The sequence below is a fragment of the Trichechus manatus genome, unplaced genomic scaffold (assembly GCF_000243295.1).
Source record: "Trichechus manatus latirostris isolate Lorelei unplaced genomic scaffold, TriManLat1.0 scaffold00032, whole genome shotgun sequence".
NCBI classification, from domain to species: Eukaryota; Metazoa; Chordata; class Mammalia; order Sirenia; family Trichechidae; genus Trichechus; species Trichechus manatus.
This window is the reverse complement of record NW_004443968.1, coordinates 9,937,879-9,952,303: the sequence shown is the minus strand read 5'-3', so window position 1 is coordinate 9,952,303 and position 14,425 is coordinate 9,937,879. Positions and strand designations below refer to the sequence as shown.

The window sequence follows — 14,425 nt, the reverse complement described above, 5'->3', positions numbered from 1 at the left end:
GGTCTTTTCTTTCTTTCCTGTCTTTTTAATGACCTCTTGCTTTCTTCATGTATGATGTCCTTGATGTCATTCCACAACTCATCTGGTCTTTGGTCGTTAGTGTTCAGCACATCAAATCTATTCTTGGGATGGTCTCTAAATTCAGATGGGATATACTCAAGGTCGTACTTTGGTTCCCGTGGACTTGTTCTAATTTTCCTCAGCTTCAACTTGAACTTGCACATGAGCAAATAATGGTGTGTTCCCCACTCGGCCCCTGGCCTTGTTCTGACTGATGATATTGAGCTTCTCCATCATCACTTTCCACAGATGTAGCTGATTTGATTACTGTGTATTCCATCCGGAGAGTTCCACATGTATAGTCGCCGTTTATGTTGATGAACAAAGGTATCTTCAATGAAGAAGTCGTTGGTCTTGCAAAATCTTATCACGCGATCTCTAGCATGGTTTCTATCACCAAGGCCATATTTTCCAACTACGGATACTTCTTTGTTTCCAGCTTTCGTAGTCCAATCACCAGTAATTATCAATGCATCCTGATTGCATGGTTGATCAATTTCAGACTGCAGAAGTTGGTAAAAATATTCAGTTTCTTCATCTTTGGCATTAGTGGTTGGTGTGTAAATCTGAGTAACAGTTGTATTAACTGGTCTTCCTTATAGGCGTATGGATATTATCCTATCACTGACAGTGCTGTACTTGAGGATAGACCTTGAAATGTTCTTTCTGAAATGTTCTTTTTGGTGACGAATGCAACGCCATGCCTCTTCAAGTTGTCATTCCTGGCATAGTAGACCAAATGATTGCCTGATTCAAAATGGCCAATACGAGTCTATCTCAGCTCACTTAATCTGCAACTTCAATACAGAAGATGCCACGTTCTCAAGTTTCCACTCCTCTCAGACACCTTTTAACCTACCCAAAACACTATGTAAGTAGGCACAGGAATTATAGTTTAAAATTTACAACGGACACCCACATGCTGCCTTGCAAATTCCTCTACACTTCCATATTCTCTATTTCTAATAAAAATCTGCTTGGGTTCCTAGTTTTCATGACCACTATTAACTCCATGACGTTTCTCTGGAATGAGCACAAACATGGATCTCTTCTAGTCTGTTGGCCAGGTAGCTGTCTTCCAAATTTCTTGGCATAGACCAGTGAGCACTTCAGTGCTGCATCCATTTGCTGAAACATCTCAATTGGTATTCTGTCAATTCCTGGATCCTTGTTTTTCATCAATGCCTTTAGTACAGCCTGGACTTCTTTCTTTAGTTGCATAGGTTCTTGATCATACGCTACCTCCTGAAATGGTTGAATGCCCATGGAAGCAGCAGTCAAGAAATGAAACAATGTATTGCATTGGGCAAAATATTTTCTCCTTTCATGGAAACCAGGGATATGCTCTAGTATATATTACCAAGGAATCAAATAGAACAATGTATATTTTTATATAATTCTTTAGCCCAACTGGAGCTCAGGTAGTATACAAAGTCCAGAAATACAATGACATTTTCATGAAAATAATTGATATGGTACATTGTACATGCTTATTAATGGGAATTCAAGTTTAGAGCCTTCTTCTACAATCCTCCATTCTGCACAACTGGACCAATTTATCAATCAGCTCTGAATACCGGTGGCATAGCTTCCAGCATCAAAGCAACATGCAAGGCCCCGCAGTGTAACAACTAACAGACACGTGGGGGCAAAAAACAGTAGCTAGTAGTAATTCAGGCTGCATTTTTCTGTGTTCACATCTAGTAGGAGCCAGGCCTCCAGAGGCTCTTTTTTCAGAGTGAGGAAATAAATGTTCTAGAAGGCCTCACATACCTCTCTTCATATCCCATTGATCAGTACTGGCTCACATGTTCACTCCTAGACCAATCACTGTCAAGGGCAATGAAATTACCCATAGACCAAGCAGATCCACCCTTTGAACTAAGATAAAATTTCCAATCTATGTTGTTGCTACTCCATAGGAAAAGGCAGGTATATAGAATAATACTGATGATAAGCATTCCAAAGCTAAAACCCTTGGCATGACTGGGATTTCTAGCTAGGGTCCGAGTCCAATCCTTTCTTGTCCTAAGCAACTCCATCTTCGACTTCTAAGTGTAAGTCTCTGTCATATAATGTAGCTTGTCATTTTTGTTTCCCTACCATGCTAGAGGAAGTGCTTGTGGTTAGAAATGGCTGATGGTAAAAAAAAGATAATTCAAGACCTGTATGTGTTAGACAGAAGTGTGAAATTTGTGACTAATTACTATGCCAAAAAACAAACAAACAAACAAACCCATTGCCGTCAAGTTGATTCCGACTCATAGCAACCCTATAGGACAGAGTAAAACTGCCCCAAAGAGTTTCCAAGGAGTGTCTGGTGGATCTGCACTGCTGACCTTTAGGTCAGCAGCCACAGCACTTAACCACTATGACACCAGAGTTTCCTAATCACTATGCCAGTTCTCAGAAAATGTTTTTTTCTAAACTGTGCTTGGGTCCTTTCATTTTCTTTATAACCTTGTTTAGACTAAACCTCCCTTAAAACTTATCATTAGAATAAACTAATGTTACAGAGTTATGGCTTCTCTGTATCAAAAACCCTTTTCTGTCCTTAAGCATTAGATATAATCATACTAGAACTTTGTTTTATATTTCTACAGAATCCCCCATGTTAATGCTAAAGTAACTCAATTTAGCATAGACTACAGATGTCTAGATGCCATAAAACATGTGGTTTTAGTGGTCAGCCAGAATTCTCTATCACCTAGAGCCATCCTTACAAAAGATGTCAACACCTACCAAGGTGGTCAACCAAGGCTTTGTATATGTTAACCAATCAAAATTGTTTTAGCTGTAATCTGCTGCTTGTGGTTTTTTTCTTTGTAAATTTTTGTATTACTGCAACCCCCCTGGAACACAATGTTGGATTTCTACCAGACTGTGTCTCCCCATTTTGCAAAACGCTTTCTTTGCCATAACTTTACACTACAACAATATATTACATCTATTCTTGGAAGACTCAAACATCTTTCATAATTTCTCTATTAATCTGATAAATATTTAATGAGAACCCGTGTGCCGGGCTCTATGCTAGGTGACTGGGATATAACTATGAAAAAGACAGATACGATCCCTGATAACATGGAGCTCTTGGTACAGATGGGGAAACAGACATTAAACAAATAATCGGCCAATTAATTAATTAATTACAGTTGTAGTAAATGCTATAAAGCAAAATAATGCTATGAGGACACATTATACGTGAACCTAGCCTAATATGGGCATTGGAGAGGCTTTCTTGAAGAGGCAGATTACAACTGGAACGTGAATGATGTGCAGAAGCCAGGCAGGCACAGGGGGTGAGGCAGTAGTGGGGATAAGACAGAGAAAATATCCTTGGAGAAGACTTTTAAGTAGGAAGTAACTTAGCTTATTTAAGAAACTGAGAGAAGGCAGTCTGGTTACAGTATAGTGAGCATTGGAAAACATGGAACAGGATGAGGTTGAAAAGGTAGAAGTGATAAGAATCCTGTGGGAACTTGTAAACCAAGTTAGAGATTTAGGACTTTATCCTAAATGCAAAGGGAAACCACTGAAGGGTTTTGAGTAGGAGAGTGAGATCAGATTTTAATGGACTTGATGTGCAGCCCTGGTGGCACAGTGGTTAAAAGCTCGGCTGTTATCCAAAAGGTTGACAGTTTGAATTCACCAGATGTTCCTTGGAAACCCTAAGTGGCAGCTCTACTCTGTCCTATAGGGTTGCTACGAGCCAGAATCGACTGGACAGCACGGGTTTGGTTTTTTTCTTTTTTTTGTGGACTAGAGAAGGAAAGTGTGGATCAGCAAGAGTAGTTAGGAGTTTATACCAGGAGCACTGGAAAAAAACAATGAAATCAATATGATGTTAGTACAGAAGGGAGAAAAGCAGTTTGATTCAAGAAATATTTGAGGTAAAATCAATAGGACCTGGTAGATGACTAGATGTAGGGAGCAAGGGAAAGGAAGGTTTCAAGGGTGATTCCCAGGCCTCTGACATAAAGAATTAGAAAAAAGAATATGGAAAACACTGAAGGATGAACAGGTTTTTCCTAGAAGATCAAGGTTCAGTTTCTGGACCTACTGAGGTTTCTCTTTACCTTGAATGATCCTTCTTCATAAATTCTTTTTTCTTATCTCCTGGAGGGTTTCTTTAAGGGTTTGATTCCCACTTAAACAACTTGGGGAGCAATATTTAGTGGCGCGGTGGTTAAGAGGCTGCTAACGAAAAGGTCAGCAGTTCAAATCCACCAGCCGCTCCCTGGAAGCCCTATAGGGCAGTTCTACTCTGTCCTGTAGGGTTGCTATGAGTTAGAATCAACTCCATGGCAACGGGTTTGGTCTTTGGTTTTAAGGAGAAGGTAGAATAGGACAGAAAAATAACGCTAAACCCTTAGAAACAGCTCCCTCTGTTCCAAAGGGAAAATAACCTAAACATTCTCATGACACTATATATAGTCTACTACTATTTTACTTAAGCTCCGACATTAAAATGTTTAAAATTATTTTGTAGTATATATCCCTAAAGCACTGAAAACACCAAGCAAGCTTCTTTCAAATCTATAAGGATTATTCTTAAATATTTAAATAATTGAGAACAGCTACCTTAAAAATGTGTTATTTTAACTACTTCCAATCATTATACAGGTAGTCCCTGACTTACGATGTATTCGAGTTATGATAAACGGCACTTATGACCATCTGTTTTTTTTTTTTTTTTTTTTTTGGCGGGGGGTAAATCTTATCCTTAGTAATACGTACTACATACAATGTTACAGCCATAATTTATTGATTTATCATTCTCAGATGTTCACTCACAGATGTTCAATGGTACGATTTATTGTTCAAAACACTGCCAAATAGTAGGCTACGAAAACTAAAAAAAAAAAAAGAGGTATTTGACTCACTTCAGAACTGACTTATGACAGTCATTGGAACAAAACCCCATCACAAGTCAGGGACTATGTGCATTTTCAAAATTTAGAACATAATTTAGTTTTAAATATATATTTCATTATATTTATATTTTATAAAGTAAACATTTAAAAATACTATTTATTTTACTTACTTCTAAAAGAAAATCTCCTAGATACTGAATTGGATAAAACGGAGCTTGAAAGTTATCTTTTTCTTTCTCAGCCTTGATTCTTGCATCACTTGCAATCACATGAGTTATCCCACTTTGTGAACTTTTTGGTAAAATAACATTCGCCTTTCCAGCCTCCAAGACTCTGAATAAAAATGTAAGCATAAAAATAAGTCATGTTACCTGAATCAATTACTTCCGAGCTGTTATGGATTGACCTGTTTCCCTCCAAAAGTTATGCTGAAGTCCTAACCCCTATACCTGTAAACAGGACCCTGTTTGGAAAGAGGGTGTTTCTCTTGTTATATTAATAAGGCCATACCAGAGTAGAGTGGGTCCTAAACCTAATCTAAGTGTCATAAAAAAAGGAAGAAAATAGGCATGAATGGAGGTACACACGGGGAAGAGACCATGTGAGGAACCATTCTACAAGTCAAGGAATGCTAAGAAACATCCAGGGCTAATGACAAGGAGGGACCGTCCCCTAGAGCCGATGCACTGATTTGAACTTCTAGATTCCAAAACTGTGAGACAATAAATTTCTATTCCTTAAAGCCACCTACTTTGCGGTATTTTGTTACGACAGCCCTAGGGAACTAAGACACTAAGTGTAGGAGCAGACACTAAGTGTAGGAGCAGAACTTTCTGAAAGAAATTGATCTCTTCATGCTATATGAGTGCCATTGAGAATAATTACTGCAGTAATTTCTTAAATTATACGTTGTTCAGAGTAGATGCTTAAGAAATCTGCGACTCTTTCTACCTATCCATTTTTTGTTATGGGAAAGACTACTAAGAATCAAGAAAACTAAATCATTCCCTAAGGAAAAGTCACCTCACTAAGTCAAAAGAAAACCAAAGGAAGCCTAAGGAAGCAATTACCTTGGAAGGCAACATGACCTCAAGGGGAGCATTCTGACCACAAAAATGGAATGAGCTGCCAACCCCCCTCTAAGAAATTAGCTTGCAAAAAAGTTCAACCTTAATCCACATTATAAAATACATTTTACATTTAGACTCAGAAGACAGATATATAGACACACATACCCCAAACGTGTCATGAAAGTTCTGCTTCTACTTACGACTGAAAAAGCCACAAGAGAATACTGCTACCACTTAACGTTAAAAAAACAGAGCCAAATAATCTGCAAAATCATGATTTTCTTGAGCCCATCAGAGAGCTGAAGTCACAAGTTAACCAAGTAAATTGATTTCTAGTGACAGGACTGAAAGGAGAAATAGGCAAAACCACTATTATAGTTAGAAAATTCAGAACTCCTCTATCAGTAACTGGTGGAACAAGTATACAGAAAATCAGTAAGGATACAGAAGATTGAATAACATTATCAATTTGACTTAATTAATACATATTGAACACTTGACCCAACAACAGCAGAATACACATTTTTTTCAAGTGTACATGGGACCTTCACCCAGCTAAACCATATTCTGGGCCAGAAAACAAATCTTAACAAATTTAAAAGGATTGAGATGACACAAAGTATATTCTCTGATGACACATAAGTAAACTAGAAATCAATAAGAAAGATATTTGGAAAATTCCCAAATACTTTTTGAATTACACAACAAACTTGCATGTAACCAATGGGACAAAGAAATCAAATGGGAAATTTAAAAATATGCTGAACTGAATGAAAATGTAAACACAATTAATCCAAAACTGTGGGAATTAGATAAAGCAGTTCTTAGCGGGAATTGATATTAGACAAGAAGAAAGTTTTAATAGAAAAAATAAAACAAATTAAGCCCCAAGAAGTGCAGAAATCAATGAAACAAATGGATGAACAACAGAGAAAATTGATGAAACCAAAAAATAGTATTGCTTTTTAAATTCCAATTCCCAACTTGTCATTGCTAGTATATAGAACTGCAATTAATTTTTGTATATTGATCTGTTATCCCTGTGGTGTTGCTAAATTCACTTATTAGTGCTAGAAGATTTTATTTTGTATTTGCAAATTTTTAGTGCACAATCATGTCTTTTGAAAATAAAAACAATTAGCTTTACACTTCTTTTCAATTTGTATGTCTTTTACCTTTCTCCTTTGTCTCACTGCACTGGTAGTACCTCAGTCCGTAGTCCCTGGGTAGCACAAATGGTTTGAGTTGGACTACTAACCTAAAGGTTGGCAGTTCAAACCCACCCAGTGGCACCCTGAAAGAAAGGCCTGGTAACCTGCTTCCATAAAGATTAGTCAAAATATCCTATGGAGTAGTTCTACTCAGTAACACATGGGGTCACCAGGAGTTGGAACTGACTCAGCCACAACAAGCAGTAGTACCCCATTACAAGAGAAATGGTCAGAGTGAGCACCTTTGCCTTGTTCTGATCATCACAAAGGGAAAAAAATCTTTCACCATTAAATAAGATATTAAGTTTAGATTTTTTTCATAGATGCCTTTTTTCAGGTTGAGGATACAAAAATCCTTAACAAAATATTTGTGAATAGAATCCAGCAATATATTAAAAATGGATAATATACTATGACAAAGTGGAGTTTATTTAAGGAATACAAATTTCGTTTAACATTCGAGAATAAATCAATAATTCACCATATTAACAGAATAAAGAAGGAAAGCCAATTATCAGAACAGATGCAGATAAAAACTTTCAGATCAATACATTTATAATAGAATCCCAAAAAATAAAATATCTAGGGATAAATTTAACAATATGTGCAAGATCTGTACAATGAACACTACAAAACATTAATGGTAAAAATTAAAGAAGATTTAGAGACACAGAGTTCATTGATAAGAGGACTCATTATTGTTAAGACATCAGTTCTCCCCCCAAATCTATAGATTGAATACAATACCAGTCAAAATCCCAACATGCTTTTCTGCAGAAATTGATAAGCTGATTCTAAACTGTGCATGAAAATAAAAGGATCCAGAATAGTTAAATAATTTTGAAAATGACAAAGCTACACTCACTATAAAGCTACAGCAGTCAAAACAGTGTGATGTTGCTATAAGGTAGGCATGTAGAACAGCATAGGAAGGTCAGAAATAGACCACACATATATAGTCAATTTATTTTCTACAATAATGTCTAAGTAACTGCAGAATAACTGGAATTCTCATACATTGCTAGTGAGAATGTAAAAAAGGTTCAACTGCTTTGGAAAATAGTTGTGGCATTTTCTGTTAAACATACACTTGCTGTCTGAGCCAGCAACTTCATCCCTACATAATTACTCAAGACAAATGAAAACATGTCCACATTAAAACTTATACTCAAATGTTCATAGCAGTTGTATTCATATTAGCAAAAAGGGGCAACAACCCAAAAGTCCATCAACAGGTAAATAAACAAATTGCTACAATGGAATACTACTCAGCAATAGAAAAGAATGAACTACTGATACATACAATCACATAGATAAATCTTAAAAATATTGTGCTGGGCAAATGAAACTACATCAAAGGAGTGTATGCATATGATCCCATTTATATTAACCTCTAAGAAAGACTAACTTATAGTGACAGAAAGGAAATCAGTGATTGCCTGTTGTTGGTGATGCAGAATTAAATGTGCAAGGGCACAAAGGAACATTGTAGGATGATGTAAATGTTATAGATCTTGATTGTAGTGGGGGTAACATGGGTGTATGTATTGGTCCAAACTCATCAAAGTGTACACTTAATATAGGTACATTTTACTGTCTATAAATTATAATTCTAAGATGATAAGCCTCCCCTACTCCAAAAAAGTAGTGACAATCTAAAAATACAGTTTACCCATTAAGAAGTCTTTACAAATATGATGCAAAAGATAAAATGAAATGAAATTATGATGGAAAAAGTATGATTCATGAAGATAGTACTATATAAACTGCAGTGCAACTACTTTTGTGTGTGGCCTTTCTAGCAATGGGCTTCTAACTCCCACCCAGGTGATTGTGTGATAGAGTAATTGTGACCTGCCAAGGTGATTGGTCAGTTTTTCCTTAAAGAGAGTCAATTCCAGAGCAGAGGAGAGGAGCCTGCACCACCAAGGAAGGCGAGACAGTGTGGTGGCTTTCCTAGACCACAGAGAGAGAAAGCTGAGTGCCTTTGGGCAGAGACTGAGGGCTAGGAAGAGGTGTGTCTGCGAGTACAGCTGGGGAGAGGCTATCCTGATGGAAGAACTGTATCCTGAGTGTTCCTGAGCCTGAACTGTAACTGTTACTTCCCTGATAATCCCCATAATTGTGAGTACGGTCTGTGAGTTCTGTGTGGCCACTGCAATGAATTATCAAACCCAGAAGAGAGTGCTGTGGAAGGGACAGTTGGTGTCAGAATTGGTAGAGATGGCAGAGGAGGCTTGTCCGGACTCCACCTGATAGGAATCAGCCTTGGGCTGTTGATCTTGGTTCTCCTTCCCCCTTGTGGGACTGGAGGAGGTCAGATACTGCCCCGACACTATTCTTACAGTCGGGATCAGAAGCGGGATTCTTTGCAATGGCTCCAGACTCATGAAAACATGGAACTTTGTAAGAGAAAGAATGAAGGGGCTTGGGAAGTAAAACTTTTCGATTCCTGGATGGTTGCTGTGGTTGTGGTTACCTGTAATGGCTAAAAAGTTGCAGCTGGAGAGGCCTAGAGCAAAAGCCAGGCCAGATAAGGTTATCCTGCAGCTGAGGGGAGAAAAGCCCCACCTGGAGTGGCCTGGAGCCAAAGCCAGGCCAGATAAGCAGGATGACTGATAGGGGGTCAGGGTCTTCTAGTTCCACCCAGCCAGAGGCCCAAGGCCATATGCATATGAATGGAAAGATAGTTAAGGTTAGAGAAGACTAAACTGAAATGTTTTAAAAGGGTTATATGTGTAGGATTGTGTTTATCTGAATGTACTATGGATATTGAATGTTTCTCCTACCTAATGTTGGAAAGCAGACCTAAATGTATGACAGAAATGAATATTGGGTATTATAGATTACAGAGAGTGTGTAACTTTGTCTTCAGCCATCACTTAATTGGATATGCTAAAAGGGGAACTAGGTTTGCCAGGGAGAAACACCAGCTTTTTGTTTCAAGCCAGCAGCCCTGCGTATAGAGTAGGGGCTTAGGCAGAAGACCTGAGCCCAACCGAGAGCTGCTGAGAGAATGGAAGATTTGCATTTGAAGGAAGAACTTATGGAAACAAAGTGGCTGTTTTGCTTTTTGAATTTCGAGCAAGTGGTTTGCTGTTGAATGTACAGAGGCAGGAAAAGTCAGTGTCCATCAGAAGGAGCCCCCTTCCAGGACTGGAAGATAAAAGGAGCCAAGGAGTAGACAGCTTGGTCTGCTCGCCTGTGGTGACCATCTGGGTCCACTCATGAGCAGAAGTGGGGAAGTGCAGCAATAAAGAGATGGGCTGAGTTTGGACCTGCTCCATTGGCACCTGTTGACCTAGCCCACGGGGGCTAGGGATGAGAGAAAGGAGGGGCTGGCTGATCAAAAGTAAAGGGAGTTGTGTGTGGACTCCAAAGGTTACAGGGGGAACCTGCTGACCTAGCCCAAGGGGGCTGGGGATGAGAGAGTGTGAAGCAGCTGCCTGAAGTGCTGGGGGGTATGTGTGAACTCTCAAGCCTAAGGCTACTACCCATGTGACCTAGCTTGGATGGCTAGTGATGAGCTGACAAGAACGTGATCAATGAAGAGAAAGATGTTTGACACCATGAGCTGGTGTGGATTGCTGCAATCTGATGGCTTGCTCTGGACCGGAGTTTGCTTATGGATGCAGATGCTCAAACTTTCAACCAGAATAGAAGATTTTTCAAGACCAAGGAACATGCTTGTCTCCTCACTACTGGTTTGATAGGAACGGGCCATTTAAACATTGGCTATCTAAAACAGGGGGAGATAAAGGCATGAAGTGGCTGGCTTACACGATTTCATGAGTGTGCTTACATTAAATGAGAGGGGACAAGGAAAGATCCCCACTGAATAGACTTCCTCTTTTCCTGATGGGTCTAAAGAATAGAGTGGGGGAAGATACTGATAGGATTATATGATTCAGTTGTGAGTGCTGATTGTTAAAAGGGTTAATTTTGATTGTAAAAACTATAATTGTAGAAGCTGTAAGTGCGGAAAGAGTGGACTAAGCGGGGAGGCACTGCTGGACTGGAGTACAGCAGCTGAACCTAAAGTCCCTTAAGGTTTTACTTATGCTGATATCTCCTGAGGCTCAGAGCTAGGGAATAATTCTTTCAGTTAAATTTTATCAGAAGCTAGAAGGCGTGAAGATGAGATGAACCACTGGAGAGCCTGACCAAATCAGATGGACACCTGCAGCAAACCTGAATGACTGGTACTTGAGTAACCTCGCCCTGTAGGCTCTTTGCCCTATTGAAAGATTAATTGTTAATGACTATTTTGGACTGGTAAAATGATTGCAAGGGGGAAGTTATCTTCCAAATAGGAAAGAACCATGGCTAGAAGAGCCAGGGGGTGGCTTACTTTTGTGTGTGGCTTTTCTAGCCATGGGCTTGTAACTCCCACCCATGTGGTTCTGTGATAGGGTAATTGTGGCCTACCAAGGGGATTGGTCAGTTTTTCTTTAAAGACAGCAAATTCTGGAGCAGAGAAGAGGAGCCCACCACCAGCAAGGAAGGAGAGACCCCAGTAGGAGATGCTACAGTGGCCTTCCTGGCCCAAAGAGAGAGAAAGCTGAGTGCCTTTGGGCAGAGACTGAAAGCCAGGGAGAGGTGTGCCTGCGAGTACAGCTGGGGAGAGGCTATCCTGATGGAAGAACTGTATCCTGAGTGTTCTGGAGCCTAAACTGTAACTGTTACTTCCCTAATAAACCTCATAATTGTAAGTATGGTCTGTGGGTTCTGTGTGGCCACTGCAGTAAATTAATCGAACCCAGTGGAGAGTGCTATAGGCGGGACAGCTGGTGTCAAAACTGGTAGAGATGGCAGAGGAAGCTTGTCTGGCCTCCACCTCATGGCCCTGGCCTGTCGATCTTGGTTCTCCTTCTCCCCTTGTGGGTTGGATGAGGTTAGACACTGTCCCTATGCCGTTCTTATGTAAACTCAGAAGAAAGCTTTTGGGATGATGTAATACTCTACTTCAAAAATCTAGAAGTGCTTCAAAACTAAAAACAAATCTCCCAATTAATTTGATTTATTATGCTTGGTCAAAAAATAACATGGGAGGCAAAAGAGAAATCACTAAGATAACCTAAAGCAATACTATAAAATAGATTTTGTTCTATTGGTGACATACACTTAAATGAGCAGAATGGCTTAACTAGGAGATCAAAGAGTAAATCACTATGGCTCATCTGGACTAAATAATTGCAAAGAAATACAAAAAGGTATTCATGCAAACCAAAATTGTTTTCGCATGCAAATCAAAATTGTTTCCTTATTTGTTACCTCAAATTTTTATGAGATCTCATCCTACCTTACAAGAGAATCACTTCGTTTATCAGATCTAACAAGCAGGACAACTTTCCATCTGTGGAAGGCTCCTGGAGCACCAGTGCGTTTCAATTCTTCACGCCATCTTTTAGGTGCAGATTGCATTTGAGGTGAATAATGGGAGTCTTTTTCAATTTTATATCCCCATTCATAAGTTGTTTCATCAAGCCATCTGCCACTTTTGGCACTATGAATTACGTAGTCCTTAGTTAGTACCCACTTCCCTGGAAAGCAAATGAACTGTCATCCACAAAATAATTCTGGTTCTGATAAGGGCTAAACAATAAAGATCAAATATCAAATTTCAACCTTTCTCAACGTGAGACTACAATGTCAACATTATTTTTATACTACAATGTTTTTCTAAATTTTTTGATAGCAAGAAGCCTACAACTACATCACTGAACATTGTATGTAATCATTCCCATGACAAATAAGTCTAAATACTGTAAAGAAAAGATAAATATAAGGTTTCAAAATCTAAAAATGTAGCATTGCATTTTTATTGCTATTCACAATTTTGGGCTTGACTTACGTTCTTTCCAGTTTGCTAAAAAACTTTTCTGATAATATTCACAGCACTGTTACACTTTGAAAAACAAATTTATTAAAGTTCTCAGGATAGTTAATACTATTTTGTAAGTTTCTTTATCTGGGCATCAATAGTTTTTGTAAACAGCAAGGACAATGTATGCATTTGCTGGGGGGGGGGGAGGGTGTTTTCTTGGTAAGTTATCTAAAAGTGGTGAATTCACCTTCACAGTAGAGAACACCAAAGAAGGAATGCCAGTGGTGACAAAGGGAGACAGGAGGAGATTCTGATTCTAATTTGGGTTTATGAAATTTAATATCTTAGAAAAATTTTAAAATCAGGTGATTGCTGCTCCATAGCATGAATGGGAGGCAGTAGGGGTAGAGAACGAGTTGAAAAAACAAAAACACTGACTATTTCCAATGATAAATATAGAAAAGAAACTTTTCTGAGAAGAGCTAAAGCTTCAACAAAAGCTTATGTTTTGGGCATGCGGTGTCAAATGTTTCTGGTAAAAATTTTTTTTCCCCTACATAAACCACTAAGACATTAAATCCTTGGTGCAGTAAATATTTCTTTAAAATGCCTATTTTATTTTTTATGAATTGCAAAATATGACTCAAAAGTAAAACAAAAAAAATCAAACATTTTTAGAAAAATATCAGAAAAGACATTTACATCTGATAAACATGCTATCTTTCTAGAGTCTAAATTTACTAAGTATTTTTTCTTTAACATGAAGATTTATTTTTCAGGGAAGAACAGTAAACTTACCTGCTGCACAAGCTGCTAAAAATTTTTCACTCTTACACAGGCGTTCAGCTATAAGATGTGTACAATCTTTGTATTTCTAGAAAAGGAAATTCATAAAAGATGTTACTAAAGTAAGATTTCCTTTATAACACATCTTTTTTTATTCTTACATATCATGGAGCCATTTTATCATTCTTAGGCTAGTATTTTAATTATTTTTCAGCTATACCTTGAACATTTTATTTCTGTACTCACCTCACTCTTAATAAAAATGCAATCTAGTTTTAAGAGCAATTTGCCTAAAGCTTCCTTTTCTTCCATCTTAAATCCTGTCATCTGGATGATATGCTTTCGAGCACCATGTTCCATCTAACATATACAAACATAAAGAAGATAACATAGGAACATAGAAAGATATTATTCACAGGGTTGACATTTTTTAACTATGGGTGCTAAAAATGAAAACTAAAACCATTAGAAGACTCATTTCAAAACTAAAATACATAATGAATTAAACATATATGGCTTAACTGTAAATAGCAATGTGAAAATTACTTACGTACAATAGAAACTAGTTTTAAAAGTAATCTTTTCAAAATGTGA

The 14,425-nt window shown here is 38.1% G+C and overlaps 1 protein-coding gene across 2 annotated transcripts in view; it reads right to left on the bottom strand.

Moving 5' to 3' along the window:
* The window catches only part of SLF1 (SMC5-SMC6 complex localization factor 1), a 75,662-nt gene that overhangs the window by 51,119 nt on the left and 10,118 nt on the right, over positions 1-14,425 (bottom strand). For both annotated transcript variants that reach the window (XM_023730119.1, XM_023730120.1), the window contains exons 2-5: positions 14,078-14,191; positions 13,844-13,919; positions 12,521-12,761; positions 5,108-5,270 (exon numbers count right to left, since the gene is read on the bottom strand). In XM_023730119.1, coding sequence (XP_023585887.1) covers positions 5,108-5,270; positions 12,521-12,761; positions 13,844-13,919; positions 14,078-14,191 — 594 coding nt within the window. The remainder of the gene's footprint in view (positions 1-5,107; positions 5,271-12,520; positions 12,762-13,843; positions 13,920-14,077; positions 14,192-14,425) is intronic.